This window comes from Bactrocera latifrons, unplaced genomic scaffold (genome assembly GCF_001853355.1).
Source record: "Bactrocera latifrons isolate USDA-ARS-PBARC rearing strain unplaced genomic scaffold, ASM185335v1 scaffold_32, whole genome shotgun sequence".
NCBI lineage: Eukaryota > Metazoa > Arthropoda > Insecta > Diptera > Tephritidae > Bactrocera > Bactrocera latifrons.
Window position 1 is genome coordinate 377,539 of NW_017536852.1, and position 16,580 is coordinate 394,118.

A 16,580-nucleotide genomic window follows, 5' to 3' on the forward strand; every position below is an offset into this window, starting at 1 on the left:
TGTCTCTTTTTTTATTGTTATTTTCTTATATTTTTTTTTTTGTGTACAATTTTGTTATTATTTGCATTTAATCGTTGTTGTAGGTGGTTGGCAACAGTATTAATGGAAGTTCTTATCTTGTCTGTCTCGAGCAATAAATTATTTGTGAAATATTGTCCAGACATTTTTTTAGTGCTAAAAGTAATCAATAATTTTGCACAAATTTCTGACTAAATATGAGTTTCAAGAGTATATAATTAAAATTTCAATTTATATACTGGTTAGTCGAAAACGTCTTTATTGCCAAATTTGAAGTTCGATTAGAAATACGAAATGCCTTTTTCAACTACCTTATGTATAATATGTATAGAACAAAGCTTCATATCCTAACTTGAATTGCAAAACAGCGTATCAGCAAAAAAATCGAAATTGAGTTGCATGTAGCATACAATTTTTAGTTTGCGCTGTCAGACATAACCAATATATAACCAAGTTATAATCAATATATAACCATTTTATAACCGAAACTCAATTTTTGTTTCAATATGAACGGTTTCTATTATACTTTTTTTCCTTCGCCTGTAAACTTATGAAAAAAAGGTGTTAGGTTAGTTTGTCATTTAGGTGACTTACTTACATATGTATATATGGAATATAGTATGCCATCTACTTTATAATTTCTTTTTTATATACCTAAAACTGTACCCTAAATAATTACCGTGAAGAGCTGAGTCTGATATACGCGAGCCAGGTACTCAGTTTTCGAGTTATCAATCTAAAATTTTGGACATGTCTTTTACTCATCAAGAGGCTGCTCATTTGTCGGAAGCGCTGATATGGGCCGACTATATCATATAGCTGCCATACAAACTGAACGATCAAAATCATGATCTTGTATAGAAAACATTTTTATTTGACGAGATATCTTTACGAAATTTTACTCAGAATGTTTCCCTAAGCAAGGCTAAAATATCAGAAGAAGTTTTCTTTATTGGACCACTGTATGGTCCAACGAATGGTATCTTTGGTTTTTTTTTTTTTTTTTTTTTTTTTTTTTTTTTTTTTTTTTTTTTTTTTTTTTTTTTTTTTTTTTTTTTTTTTTTTTGTTTTACCAAAAACCTCTCTTGGTAGCCAAAAATCACAATATAAAACATTTGCCTTTGATAATATACATACAATTTTATGTTTATAATTGATGCACTAAAGTGAAAATTTCCCTTGGCTCTCATTGTCAAAGAGTAAATTTGTGAAAATTTATGTATGTTTGTACCTTTGTACATAAATAAAAAAAACAAGTTTATGCGGCTGAATGAACAGCGCGACCTCATACATGTATGTATGTTTGCATTTACATTTATAAACATGTGTTTGCACTTAAGTAGCTACTCAACAAACAATGGTTCAACAAATTTTTAAGTCAAGACTTTCATGGCATATTAAAAGACAAAACCAAATTCCACAAAAAAAATTAAAATTAAATTAAGAAAACCAGATATTAAGGTATTTACTATACATACATAGATATGCATGTATTTGAATGTCTGTGAATATATTATGTATGTATGTAAATGTGTGCACAAAAAGCGGTCACTAGTTTACATATTACCAAATATTTGCCGGCAAGCAGACATAGAATCTATAGCAATGCAGAGCAGTACAGCTTGCAACCTCAGCGGAGGGAGGGGTGGCCGGGCAGTGGGCAACAAGAAACTTGTGAAAAAAGAATTGAAGAGAACCAAATCGATAACTGGCCACTAGACAGGTTGATTGCATATGTGACGAAATTTTTAGACTAGTTTTACCACTATTCCGCTTCCCAAGCAACTTACGAAATCGGTCATTTCCGAGTTGACTAACTTGCAACCATGTTCACGCAATCGCTTGACATAAATTTGGTTGGTTCTTAAAAGCGAGTTTGGTCTGAGGCAGGTTTGGGCAAATTCGTGCATATGAATGTTGCAATTTGAAAATATGTAATTTAGCAGCTAATGTAGTATTTCGGCACTTTCTGTGGCGTAAGGTGAAGTAGTTACGTAACGAAGGTGTTTTGTAACTAATTGCATAATGTAATTTTTTTTACATTATTAACTACTTTCAATGAAGAGTTTAAATAATGGGTATAGACTGTGTTCATATACTAACTATTTTCGACTAGTTTCGGTGTAGTTACGGACTAGTTGCCAAAAGTTTCTTAATATATTATTTTTGTTATTATTAACTACTTTCAAAGATATAAATTGTGTTTAAGTGCTAACTATTTTGGACTAGTTGCGGTGTAGTTATGGGTTAACACAAAAAATCCAACGTGTTGGGAAATTTTTGCTATCATTTCAGGTTTTAGCAAACCCAAAATTATCAAAAATGGCCTCCAACATCACAGCCGCAAATGACTGTAAGCGAGTGTTATTATTCTGAATACTAACCAGTCTAAGTGAACTGAAAAGGACTCTATGATACAGCTTACATTCGCTAGAAATATAGCTGAGGAGATTTCGCAGCATTTTATGACACATTTAGCAGAAACTAAAAAAAAAAAAACTCACTTGGAACCAGTTTGGCACTAGTTTGTAACTAGTTGTCGTAATTAAAAGCTAGAAGAAATTATGCCTGTATGACAGACTGCTACACATTTTAATTAAATTGCCAACAAATTCATAAGTGGTGAAACTCGAATATATAATTTAACTAGATTTTCTGAGCCCTTTGCTACAAACTCATAAAGCGCTAGCGCTAACAAGTTAAATACAAAGATGAACAGTTTTTAAAGTCGCTATACTTCCACTTTCATTAAAAACATAATTACTTTGAACTAGTTTCGGACTAGTTTGTAACTAGTTACATACTTGGGAAGTACATAAATCGCTCTGGTTGCTAGTAAATAACTGTGAATTTGTTATTAAAATTAAAATAATTTAAAAGTAGTTCGGACTAGTTTGTAACTAGTTGTTTGCATAGAAAATAAATCACTCTCATAGCTAGCAAATATTTTGTAAACATGCTATTAAAAGAAAAATAGTTTATAACCAATTTCATACTAGTTTGTAACTAGTTGCATACATAGGAAAGAAATCGCTCACATTGCTAATAAATAACTGTAAATATGCCCCCCGCAAGCAAAAATTCTCCTCAAATTGCACTTAGTGCAACTTCCTCAACGCAACACGCCACCTGTCAATCGCGCCACATGCCACACGAGGCACATTCACACATATGTACATACATACACACGTATTTCACACAAATGTGATTCATGATCATGCACTTACCACTTTTCTGCGCTGGCGGCAGATCGACCAATGTGTTCACCGCTGCTCTACTGGTCTGATTTGCCAAATAGAGCATCGTCTGCAGCATCAGGCCACCGGTGGAATTCGATATGTACATGCTGTTGTTGTTGTTTAGCAAATATTGCAATGACAATAAAAATTCTTATTGATTCTTATAATGTCTGCTTATAACCTTAACGGTTTTTATTGTTTTTGTTCTATGTTTATTGTTGTAATTATCACAGTTTTTTTTTTTTTTACTTTTTTACTTCACTAGCGATCACTTGCCAAAAATAGCGCACAAATTGATATTCAACGCAGCAGTGAGCAGCTACATTTTCGTTCTAACTTTACAGCGTAGAATTGAAGATCTTTTTCTGGAATTTTTATTGGATGCGATCACTTTGCAATTAAGTATGAACACTTTGTGCTTTTGCGAGTTTAATGATCACTTTTTGTTGTTTCAAGTTTACCGCAGCAAATGCACTTTCCGCACGCAGTTCAGTTCTTGTCTTAAGGTTCTTTCGTCTTCCACTTTCTTCCAACTTTCGCTTTACACTTTTCAATTACACTCACTTTGACTTTTCTTATAGGTGGGAGCGTAGGTCTGCCTATATTGCCGACGATCGTTTTTGCTCGCCAAGCTCATCTGTTTTGATTGAAAAACGCCGCTATACTGACTCGTATCAGCTGCGTTGCGGCAATTTTATTGATACTCGCGTGCACCGTGACGCACTTAATCTTCCGCAGCGAAATCAAGTGTAGCCGATCGCAAACGAACATGAGTTCACACAGCAGTTAGCAAGTCGGTCAGCGCAAGAGACACGCAAATCGTGGTAATTCTTCGTTTATTCGGCTAGTTCTTCGGCTTTGACTTGGCTTGAGATTGAGCTGGTGAGATGAGTAGAGATAAGTTGCGGTGAGGTTGAGTGCGGTGAGGCTTGATAACTGTGCATAGACATGCATACATACAAACGCTCTGTTGTTGTTGCATTACATTGTAATTACAGCTTTTGGAGTTGTTGCGCTTGCAACTGATCTTGATTCTTGCTCGTTAAGTCAGATGGCACCAGTGATGAAAGGTAAACCGCTGTGAACATGACTTCACATACACACATACATACATATGTGCATATGTTTATATGTATGTACATATATATAAATATGTAGTATTTGTTGGTGCACGCATGTTTACTAATAGCACGCACATATTTGCACATTTTGTTTGGTAATTACTTTGCTCACATCGGAACATTCGAGAAGAGCGAATGAGCAAATCGAAAAAGAATAATTGCAAATAATGAAATATGTATGTTTGTTTGTACTACTATATCAATAATTTTCAATTAACTTACATACATACACACATATGTATATGCACATGCACATATTGAAGTTTTGACTTTCTTGCGCTGCTTATGGACCAGGTGTACTCAGGTAGATATGTGTGTATATATACATAGACGTATGTTTAACAAAACATACTTAGTAGTCTAATATTAGAAGTATGTATGTACCTAAATGTATGTTTGTATGTTTTGTTTAAGATTGAAAATATTGATTTATCATTAAACATTCAGCGTAAATAGATTTAATAGGCCAAGAGTGCTTGTTAAAACATAAAACAAGAAAAATACTATCTATGGCCACACCGAAGCTCTAATACCCGGCACAGTTTTTATATATAAAAACATCATCATGGAAAGATTTACGTCTGAACTTTATTACGATAAAGAGTGAGTTTCCCGCATTTTTTTATTATTATTATTTTTTTTTTTTCAAATTATTGTCAACATAATCGGCTTACTGAGCGTTCTATTCGCAATATCATCACTCATCTTGAGACCCAGCATTCATTATTTGATAATATTCGACTGAGTACTTCACGTCCAGCAAGCAGTGAAGAAAATATAGCAGCTTTGGCTGAGAGTGCCCAAGAAGACCGTGGAGAGTCGATGCGACGCCATTCACAGCAACTCGGACTGAGGTATGCAACGACTTGACGCATTTTACATCGAAATCTTAAATTGAAAGCGCACAAAATACAGTTTGTGCAAAAGCACTCTATGGGCGCTTGAAAAGTTCCAAGAATGTCCCACGTTTTCGTGTCAAATTTTGTTCAGCGAAGAAGCCCATTTCTGGCTCAATGAAGAACCCATAGCGATTCAAGAGCTACCATTTCATCCAGAAAAAAGAATAGTTTAGTGTGGTTTGTGTGCTGTGGAAACCATCGGTCCAAATTTCTTCAAAAATGATAACGATGAGAACGTAAACGTCAGTGGCGACCGTTATCGCGCCTGATAACCGACTATTTGTTGCCTGGAATTGAAGATCGTGACCTCGGCGACATTTGGTTTCAACAAGACCGTGCCACTTTCCACACATCGCAACAATCAATGGATTTATTGAGAGAATACTTGGATGAGCAGATAATTACACGTTTTGGGCCGGTCGATTGGTAACCAAGATCGTGTGATAACACAACGTTATAGTTTTTCCTGTGTAGATATGTAAAGTGTAAAGTCTATGCGGGCAATCCCGCTTCGATTCAGGCCTTGAGCAAAACCTCATGAGTATCGATTGCCACTTAAAAGTCGAAATTCTCGAACGACTCATCGATAATTGCAGTCAATCATATATATCAAAGAAAGAATATTAACAGCCTTCACATTAAGAGTTTGGTTTACCCATAATCAGCCATCTCCTAATACGGTTATTTTTGCTTCTCTCTCTTATACAAAAACGTTAAGTCACAAGCATTTTCTCATTGTCATAACTTAGCACGGCTCCTCTACATTCAGTCATTATCAAAGTCATCTCCAAAACCGGTTTCCTATGCGGCACCCTCGTAAAGGTACATACCAAAATAATTTCTTTATAATCGTGCTCATTATGCGCATTTTGCAGCTTTAAACACCGCCTGCATATGAGCCTTATCAGTTGTGGCGTACGCTATACAGCGCGTTTGCCTCCGGCAAGTTGTCAACAGAGCAAAGTCCAGCAAGGAGGACCTTGCTTGATCCATAATAATTGCTATATACATATGTATATGCATGTTTGTAAGAGTTTATATTGCTTTTACAATATTTTAACAGGATTATAATCGATTGACGTCAATCGCAGCGCGGCCCGAGACAGATTCTTGTGCTAGCCAGCGACAATCGGTCTTATCGGGGGAGGTAAACAACTCGGCGCTGCAACTGCCGCATGGACGCTTGGACTTTCAAACTGGGCAGAGACAATAACAAATATGTATGTAATAGTGTGTTTATAGCTCGCAGAACAAATTAAACGTGAATTAGTGACTTATTGAATTCCTCATTGGGGGGCACATGGCCCCACCTAACTTTTGCCTTCTTGCTGTATTTCTTGTTATTTGCAATTGTTTACGTGTTGTTTTTGGAAATCACAGTAAATATTATTTATTTGCCTCAAATGCACAATATTTTCTTCAAGAGTCTTACGTATATAGAAGAATAATAATAAATATTTTCCCTTGTTAGACATGGGTGTTATTTTGGTCGAGTATTTGCGTCGTTTCGCTAGTTGGGACGTAGTACGGCTTAGTGAGTGAGTCAAGAGCTTCTTTTATTCACAAATTCTATATCAAAATGAAGCTTCTCCAAGTGAGTGGTATTGAAAAATTACTTAAGGTTCAGTTTCTTCGAATTTCTTGGATGTCAAGCCGCCAACTGGTGACATTAGCAACGCGATTTCAAACTTTTTCTCCTTTATTGGCCAAGTCTCTTCCGTCGGCATGTGGGCGGAAATAAGCGATATGTTGAAGAACTTCGCTTTGATGCAGATTGTGACTGGACGTACATCCACCGGAGTGAATGACAGTACTCGGCGACGGGATCTCTCTCTCACCATGAAGGCCACACCGAATTAGTGCTTCATTATATGTCCACTTTAGTAAATGTCGCAAGGACCTACTCGTCTCAGTCCTTGTCCCATCCATCGCATTTCTTGGACGGTGGTCATGGCAGTCTTTATTCTAAGATGACATAAACCCGCTGGGCAGGAGCATCTTCCAATTAAGGGTCCGGACATTCCAGGTACATGCTCTTATATCGGTATTTTTACTATGTTTGAAGGGAGGTCTCTCCTTCGAGCCATTTTTCTTCTTTTCATTGCTAGTGTGTTTTACGTGGCAGGTCCTAGACTCAGCGCACAACCCTGGGGAGGGATTGTTTCGCCTTCTCACTTTAGCTCGCCTTCAAACGGATGTTTTTTTGGCTACCCAGAGGATACTTGATCCAAGACCGGAAGTCGTGAGCTGCTTCAGTCGTATGTAAAAGAATCGTTTCTGGCCATTCCCAAGTGAATGGGGCTCAGAGAACTTTCCTCACTTGCGTGAACTTTTGAGCTCGGACTAATATGGTTTGATACTTTATCTATAAAAAGGTCGTATATTCTTGATATTTGTCACGATCTTCCTCCAAAATAACTTGTAGTATCCCAAAAATGCAATATCTTCTACCGATATGGATCTCTTTTATGTTCCAGTCAGATATACTTATGTAATTACAGAAATCCGCAACAGATGCTCCGACAGCAGGAGCCACTGAAGGATGAATACTTGCGTTCCTTAGGGAGCTTTAAGCTGCTTATATAGTAGGCGTGTATATCCACTCTTCGCTTCTATTAATCACCCTTAATGCTCATTGTAATGTGCTTAGAATTTTGTAATCAATTATGTACCCCTCTTACCCTACCTTACACTTCCATAAAACAATCTCGTGCGTAAGAAGCAGTTTTTGTTAACAAATCTTCTATGGAAATATTTCTTAATTATTATTAATAAAATGTAGGATTTAATTAAACCTAAAAATACATAATCCGGTTCAAGTGCTCACTGAGCAAATCCAAAGTTCAAGCATTTTTAAAGCTGATTTTATTTTCTGTCGAAATACTAATTTACCATAGATAATCATTAGCGCTAACAACTGTGCTGACGTAGGTACTCCTACATGTAAACGTAGGCACATCCAAACACACACATTTACATATGCACATAATCGTATATAATTATGAATATTTGTAAATAATGTTTGTGGTGCTTGTAAAACGTATTTTTATATAATTTTATTTTTAATCTTTAATCAACGTCTGAAATTATTGTAAATAGCTTATTTACACGCGTCGACTAATTGCTGTGACGTTTGCGGTACTTACATAGTAACCGACATAAAAATAATTACATAATTACCATATGCAAAGCTTCAGTCCGTAATTGAGCCGCGCACGGCCTTTGATTGACATATGAACTAGAAGAATCTCGTGTAACAACTAAATCTATGAATTTCCATAAAAAATGCCTGTTTGTGAGAGAAATTAAAGAAAAGCTCAAAGAACTTCTTTAGGCAGCCTTAATGAGGTTTCTTTCTAAGCTTGACTTTCAGACAGTCTCTTAATGAGATCAATTAGAGCGCCAATAAATATCTGAAAAGCATAGCTTTAGTATTAATCAAACCAGAGAAACATCGTAAACTAATTCTTAATTGTCAACAATTTACCATAAATTTAGGCAATTAACTAATTGTGCAATTATAACTTAATTGCTTGCCAGAAGCGCTCAATGATGGAACGTCCAGTTTATCTTCGCAATTTTCTTCAATTAAAATGACATAGAGCCACCAATTTTTGTTGTAAAAAATTAATATCCTTTCTAAGCATCTATCAAATATTTATTATTCAAGCGAAGTACATAGAGTAATAAACGTCTGACTTTTCTGTCATTTTGAAATACAAACTGTATACATATGTATTGTACATGATTGCTCAAAAGACCGCTTAGGAATTTTCAAAACATATCTTTTAATTTTACTATATCTTATAAGTTTGAATCTTTATAGCATCTGTGAATATAATACCAACTGTTATATAAATCTTTTCATCTTTAGACGAAAAAAGTCCAACCATGTCGACACTTTTATTCTTATTTTTGTAATTATTGTTAACAATATTTTTCTAAAGTGAGCTCAATTTCAAACTTCGAAGACCCGCTAGCCGATTTCGAATGCGAATTTCAATAAGCGGAAATGAAAACTAAATTCATGTAGTAAATAGGCATTTTTTGATCTAAAACCCAGAAAAAAAAGCCTTTCCTACTGTTTCATAAATTTTCGCTAAAAGTTTTTATTTAGACATTAAAATTTGAAACGTGTTTGGCGTTTTTCCTTTTTATTATTTATTAATTATTAATTACCCCTAACATTTTGTATTTATTTGCAATTTCTAAACAATATATTACAGTGGTGATCAAACTGTTCAATGCAAAGCTTTTAAGAACTTTTACTTACAGAGGTTTTAAACATTTCCATATACATATGCACATATACAGGCACAAAGTAATTTCATCGAAGCAAGGAAGAGCACATTTTTTGTTTGTGCCACTTCTTAATTCGCGTTAATACAGGAAACAAAATAAGAATTAAAAAAAGTATGGTTTCCTGAGTAACTTGTCCAAATAAATTTCTATTTTAGGATTTGATTATATATGTAAATAAAGGAGTATGAAACTGGAATGGAACATGCGAGAGAACTTTCTGCGCAAAGTCTTTGGATCCGTTCGGATAAGCGATGAATATCAAAGAAGATAGAATCACGAACTGTATGACATACATGAATATAATTAAGCCTAAAATACCAACGAATGAGTTTGTTAGGTTATGTCGATGAAGATGATAATCAAAGGAAAAGCTCTTACGATTCAAAAAACCTAAGTGGACAACGGAAGCAAGAGTGCCCACGCTTAGCGACCTGTCTGCACGTGGGATGTACTGCTGACGCGAACTCGCAAAGGCAAAAAGTGACATTTAGTGCTCGAGGCGTAAACCGATACACGGTTGAAGTGCCAACGAAGAAGAAGGAAAAGCAATGAAATTGAATAGAGAGTCTACCAACAAGAACGACGTGTTGTTTTATGTCATTTATGGTTTGAACAAAATCTCCGCCAAATGGCCACCACCGCTCTGTTTGCATATCTATGAATTTTCTATGATAAGATGCTTCACAACCAACTTCACATTACCGCAGAGAAGATAATCTAGAGAAGTTCAAAATCATTCGATTTGATTCTAGTTGCCATTTAACATGGCCATTTCTCGAAATAAATGAGTCATCACAGTTTAGACCTGAAACATGAGATGGCGCACCGATTTGTTGCAAATAGTGAACGCTCGCTATTGATAGTAATGTCATTTCCTAACTTAATTCGAAAGAAAAAAGGCTTGAAGCTGCCGCCATACCACAATCTGAAAGTAAACGTTAAATTTTTGACAATGTAATTCATTCCATAAACCACAAGAGAATTTGATTAACTCCAATAGCAACCTTTTTGTTGACGAAGCCATTAAGCCGGAAATGGGCTTCATAAGTTAAGATGACATTTCCTTAAACAAACATGCCAGGCACACACACAGTCAAAATCACAGCATCCGTTTTTTAAACATTTTAAATGTTGAATTCTCTCTCACCATGATAACCGACTCTTTGGTGCCTGAAATTGAAGCTCATGAACTCGGCGACATTCGGTTCCAACAAGTCGGCACCACCTCCCACACATCGCATCAATCCATGCATTTATTTAGAGAACACTTCGGTGAGCAGAAAATTTCACGTTTTCGACCGATCGATTGGCCACAAAGATCGTGTGTTACCGTTGTGGTAACATGGTTTCCTGTGAGGACATGTGAAGTGTAAAGATTATGCGGACAATCCCGCTTCGATTCAGGCCTTGAAGCAAAACATCACGCGTGTCATTCGCCAGTTACCAGTCAAAATGCTCGAACGCGTCAATGAAAATTGGACTCAACGGATGGACCATCTGAAACGTGGATCTGCAGTCAACATTGGAAAGCGATAATCTTCAACGAATGAATGCCAAAGAATGTCTTTTCATATAATAATAAACATTTCTTTTTAAATTTGAGGTTTCAGTATTTTTTTCCTTAGAAAAATAGTGAGCCTCGAAATGGATCGCCATTCAAAATCAGCCTTGAAAATTTTTTAATTCTTAAAAATGAAATCATTTAACATTGTATATATTTATTGCATTCAAATGACATACGAGTACATATATGTATATAAGTAGTGTTATATAATATACCTTAAGGCTATAAACAAATGGAAAATTTACAAAATACACTTTTTGCAAAATCGTATGAAAGACAAATGTATATATAATATATACCTGGACATATATAATATTATGTAATACATGCATAACGGTACTCTGCATATATAACATTTGGTTATACTATATATGTAAGTATTGGAGTACATACATCTTATAATTAGACGCATATATGTCTGTATATATGTATGTATGTATGTAAGTATGCCACTACAGTTGCATTATTGTCAGTTTATTTGTCGTTTTTAAAGCTGGAAGTAGACACTTTTCATAAATATTAAAAACAAATCTGTATCAAAAGCTTTAATTCGTAAGTCAATGGCACTGCGGTCTGTTGCTAACTACTAGAAATATTTAATTTAGTATATTTGACAAAAAAGAAAAATCGTAAACAAAAAATATTTATTTCGCGCTTAAAGCTAGTACCCTAACATATACATAAGATTAATTTAATTAATTTTTATATTTGGTATGGTTTCTGCGATGGTGCTTCAAGTGGCACGTGAGCTTACAACCCCTCTCGACGCCATTATCGCATTTTCTTTTAGTTTTTGGTAAATACTACACTTTTTTTTGGTTAAACAAAACGAAACTCGAAATTCGTGCTTTGAAGTTATTCTACGTTAGAGAAAGGCACACGCATTGTCAGTATTTATATTTGTAGACCAGCTGCTCTGGCAGGCGCCACGATCATTCCGTGCGCTGTATGATCAGCTCGATCTTGTCGCCGGCGGCCGCGATCAAAGGCACTGTCAGGCAGCAATCAAAGTCCTGCGTCTTCATCTCATTTACCTACATTACATCAATACACATTAATTACAACCATATATAGTAAAAAGGAACATAACCCCTAGTACAAACCTGCATAATTCTGTCGAACGGCTTGAGTACGCCGCTCAAATCCGCCGGTCCACCCGAACGTATGCGATTGATGAATACGCCACGCTCGTACAAACCATCCGACACGGAAAACCCGTAGTCATCGTATACTTTGTCCTTTTTCAAGGTCACATGGAATACACGATGCTTGCCACCGTCTTTGCCACTAGTCGACGCGGCATCCGTTTGCGATGAAGGACTGCGCGGGCGCCGTTGTACTTTCGCGTAAATGGCTTGTGGTTGTGGCATGTTGACACCCTCTAAATTCCCACCAGCCATAATGCTGGCGATCTCGTGTGCGCGCAATATCTTCAAATCCACAGTTTCGCCGAGATTTTGTAGTATATTGGTTGCCTGTGAGAGCGGCATGCCTTGCACCGAATCCTCATTGATGGCCAACAGCTGATCGCCAATATGTATTTGGCCGTGTTTGTGCGCAATGCCGCCTGAAAAATCATAATTCGTTAATGTAAAGTTTCGGTCCAGAACCAAACGCATTCGATACTTACCTTCCACAATGCCACTGATCGTTATGGGTTTGCTAATGTCCTCACTGCCGGCGAGCGTTATGCCCAACAGGCCGCCTTTCGGTTCCAAGCGCACCGTGAAGATGATCTGATGAAGACTGCTGCCACTGCTTTTGCTGCTGGAGCTGGCCGCGGAACCGTACACTTTGTTCTCCATTGGTGGTGGTAGTAAGGCGCTGCAGTCGGCGCTGGTGGGAGAAAGGAATGAATAATTAAAGAGAATGTAAAGTGTGATAGATATTTACACCATCTTCGAGCTACTAACACTAGCGAAAAATAAATCAGTTCTAACTTAGACTAGTAGTACAAGAAGGACAGCGATAGCTAGGAAGCTGAGGACAGACTACCGCTTAGCGGCCAAGAGAGTGCTGAACGAGTGCGAAGAAGCGGTCAAGCGACAGAGGTCTTCCTGAAGGGGAAGGCTCCGTTGCAGAAAGACTGCGAGCTGCGCCAACCTTTAGCGTAATCGCGAAAACGCTGGCTCAATAGAGCTAGGCGTGTTCGAGCGCAGCAGGAAGGATGGTGCCATCTCTTGCGTGGAATGGAATAGAGTGGCGGCGGCTATCTCCTCCGTCTTCCTAAAGGTAGTTAGAGGAAACCCTCAGACACCCCCAAAGTGTGAGATTGTCGGATGGCACCATGGGATTCATAAGCTCATTAGATGTGTCTATGAGCGATCAGCTGTCCTATATAAGGGGTAGTGTCTCGGGTGGGGGAGGTTTGGAAGGGAGCCAGGCTGGAATCTGTGGACAAAGCGGGTCTTCCGCTCGTTCTAATGCTCGCGTCTGGCTACCAATTGCATCTTCCTCTCCGGGAAATGTTGAGGAAATCCGCAGATACTACAAACTCCACACTACCTATGCATGACTAGAGGATAATTTTTAGTAACAGAAATTTAGTAACAGAAATCATTTCCTGAAGGAGTTCTACGAAAAAAAATATAACCTCGTTTAGGAACTTAGTAAGCAAAATCATTTTTTCAACTCACCTCGCATAGCGATCCAAATCGTAGCCGGTAAAGTCTTGGTAAGTTGTGTCCTCATTGTCTGGCAGCTCCGTGGTCAAACTCTGTGTATTCTGCGCTGCAAACGAGCGACCCATCGCGGACGTATTAGCACTCCATGTATTGCAGGGATGCGGATGATGACGCATCTGCACCGACTGCAGACTGCAACCATCATCTATGCCGGCGGTATTGTGGTAGAAATCTGATTGTGGCGTCGTCGACTTCAAAGACAAGCAATCATTGAACTTGGACGTGACATAGGCAGCGGTGCTATACAAATCATGTTCACTCGGACTGGCCGGACAATTGCTATAAATGGGAGTGGGCATTTTCTGCTGAGCATCGAACAGGAAGTCCGGCAACATAACACGCTTCACGGTAAGTGTGGTGAAATCCATAGCTGATGGACTCTCCTTCAGCAGTGAGTCGACATTATAATGCTGAACGGGATGATTATCCACCGCCAAAAGTATATCGCCGCCACGTAGCGAGCCCGTACGATGCGCCGGACTACCCGGTTTCACATCGGAAATAACGAATCCACCATGACTAGAACCATTTACGCTAATACCCAAACCGGATTTGCCAGCACGCAACAATTTCACATTGTACACACCGCTCGACGGCACCACCGAATCGGCCATATCGATTTCGATCTCCAATTCCAACCAATTAGCGGCCGCTGATTGTGTTGACTTCGCCGACTGCAACGTACGATTCTCGCCCAACAACTGGCGCATCGTCTGCACATCCAAATTGTACATTTTATTGATGGCCACAATGCGATCGCCCTTCTGTATCGAACCGCTGCGATCGGCCACCGAATCGGCCAACACTTGCGCAATGGTCACGGCGCGTCCGCAAGCGGTCGTCAGCCCGAGCACAATGCCAGAACCTTGACTACAGTCCAGCAGCACGGGAAACGTTTCGGACCGACAAATACCAATAGCGCTGGGATGATGCAGTGTGCCCACCCCCACGCCCACACCGCCAACGCCAACGCCAGTCGTTGAAGCGCTGCTGTTAACACCGGTGCTGCTACCGCTGGCGCTGCTGCCACCGCTGACATTGCTCGCTGTGCCGCTATTGCTGCCTGTGCTGCCGCCGCCATTGCAACTGCTCGCCGCGCCACAGCCTCCAACTACAGCACCGCCACCGCTGCCTGCACCACCGCCTCCATCTAGGGGCAGCGAACTCTTCCGCACGAAGCGCTGACGCTGCCGTGACTTGCGTGACTCCAGCGTGCTGAAACCATACTTGGGACTGCCGAGCGTGGTGTGACCTAAAAGTGCAAATGTGTGGAAAATGTATAAAACGTGAAATATTGTATATTGTTAACAGACGCGCGCGCGCCTGTGTGGTTGTGTGTGTGTGTGTGTGCGGTTGTGTGTGTTGAAGAGTGCATTTGATTGAGGGGGCACGATGAGTTGTGAGTTCTATGGCAGTTGAGTGAAAGTTCTTTTCAGTTCATTTCCAAGCAACAAGCTTGCTGGCCCCGCGACGCTATTTTTAGCGACCCCATCAATATTGTTTAATGGAAATTAAGTGCTCACTCGCACGCGCTCACGTTTATGGGACTTTAAAGATTTTCAGGCCTTTTCGCTTTTCTACGCATTTCAATTCGCTTTCGGCAAGATTTCAACTAAACTTGATGCGCCATCAATGGACACACACACATACATTAAAAAAATATACATACATACAAACACACATATATATGTACACACTTACATAAATGGTTATGCATGCACATTCTGGAGTTGAATCGAAGGCTGCTTGCTCTCGAAATTCGTTAACCAATAAATATTTCAATAAAAGCGGAAAAACAAATCTCTTCCATGTAATAATGCGTGAGAGTATGTGTGTAATGAATTTATTTGAGTTGTTACACATATTTCCACGACGATTTTATGTTGTTCTATCAAATCCCTACGAGTCAAAGGGTTGGCTGCCCATACACTTAAACACAAACTTATTCATACACACAAGTACATACACACATACATTTGTAGAAATTTTTTTTTTAAACATTCGTTGACATATACACACATATATGTACATACATACATTCATAGAAAAATACATACATCTAACCACGTATCCCTTTGACACCTTTAAATGCCCTTACAATATCTCTCGATTTGTTCTATCCGACCTTTCCCTAAAAGTTTATGTTGTTTTCCAATATCTGTCTCTTAAAAATATTTTATATTTCACAAGATTTATGACATTCTGCTTGGAAATCATGTATTTGAAATACCATAAGTTTATTTTGTATGTCATTATGTTCTTATGGACCTTAAGCATATTTGTAACACCATTTTCAGGAAATTTGAAATACTAGAAAGAGAGATACCGAAATATTAGGTTGGAAAATAAGTCCCTTCCACCTTTTTGACTTTTGAATTTAACGGCTATGTATAAAGCGCTACAGAGCTCGTATCTGGCAATATTATACATCTTGACTTAACCTAAAAAACGACACTATGCATGATTAGTTTGAATATTGTGTACAACATGTATATACGTGTAAACATGGAGTTCACTAAAGCCGAAATTCGCGCTATTTTAAAGTGTTCCTTCGTTCAAGGCAAATCCACTAGAAGGGATATTACTCGCATGCCGCCTAGATGGAAACAGATTATCGAACCAAGCGGCGCATATTTGAACTAAATCCAGAGGCATGAACGATGACAATAGCGAGCAGTACCAGCCGGGGAAGCAGAGGAAGAGCAAGACCTCGACTCCGTTGGAAAGACAAGGTGGAGAAGTGCCTGACTTGG

The 16,580-nt window shown here is 38.3% G+C and overlaps 2 protein-coding genes across 4 annotated transcripts in view; both read right to left on the reverse strand.

The window, feature by feature from the left end:
- Positions 1-3,926, reverse strand: part of LOC108971071 (pancreatic lipase-related protein 2) — a 9,214-nt gene extending 5,288 nt beyond the window's left edge. Inside the window, exon 1 of the mRNA XM_018936892.1 lies at positions 3,246-3,926. Within this exon, the coding sequence (XP_018792437.1) occupies positions 3,246-3,363 (118 nt within the window). The 5' untranslated portion in view covers positions 3,364-3,926. The remainder of the gene's footprint in view (positions 1-3,245) is intronic.
- A 7,397-nt stretch (positions 3,927-11,323) lies between these two features.
- Positions 11,324-16,580, reverse strand: part of LOC108971077 (glutamate receptor-interacting protein 1) — a 61,473-nt gene continuing 56,216 nt past the window's right edge. For 2 of the 3 annotated variants that reach the window (XM_018936901.1, XM_018936900.1), the window contains exons 8-11: positions 13,780-15,079; positions 12,774-12,979; positions 12,247-12,710; positions 12,076-12,177 (exon numbers count right to left, since the gene is read on the reverse strand). In XM_018936901.1, coding sequence (XP_018792446.1) covers positions 12,076-12,177; positions 12,247-12,710; positions 12,774-12,979; positions 13,780-15,079 — 2,072 coding nt within the window. Of the gene's footprint in view, positions 12,178-12,246; positions 12,711-12,773; positions 12,980-13,779; positions 15,080-16,580 lie in introns of all 3 variants that reach the window. The other variant, XM_018936902.1, reaches the window with a different exon arrangement.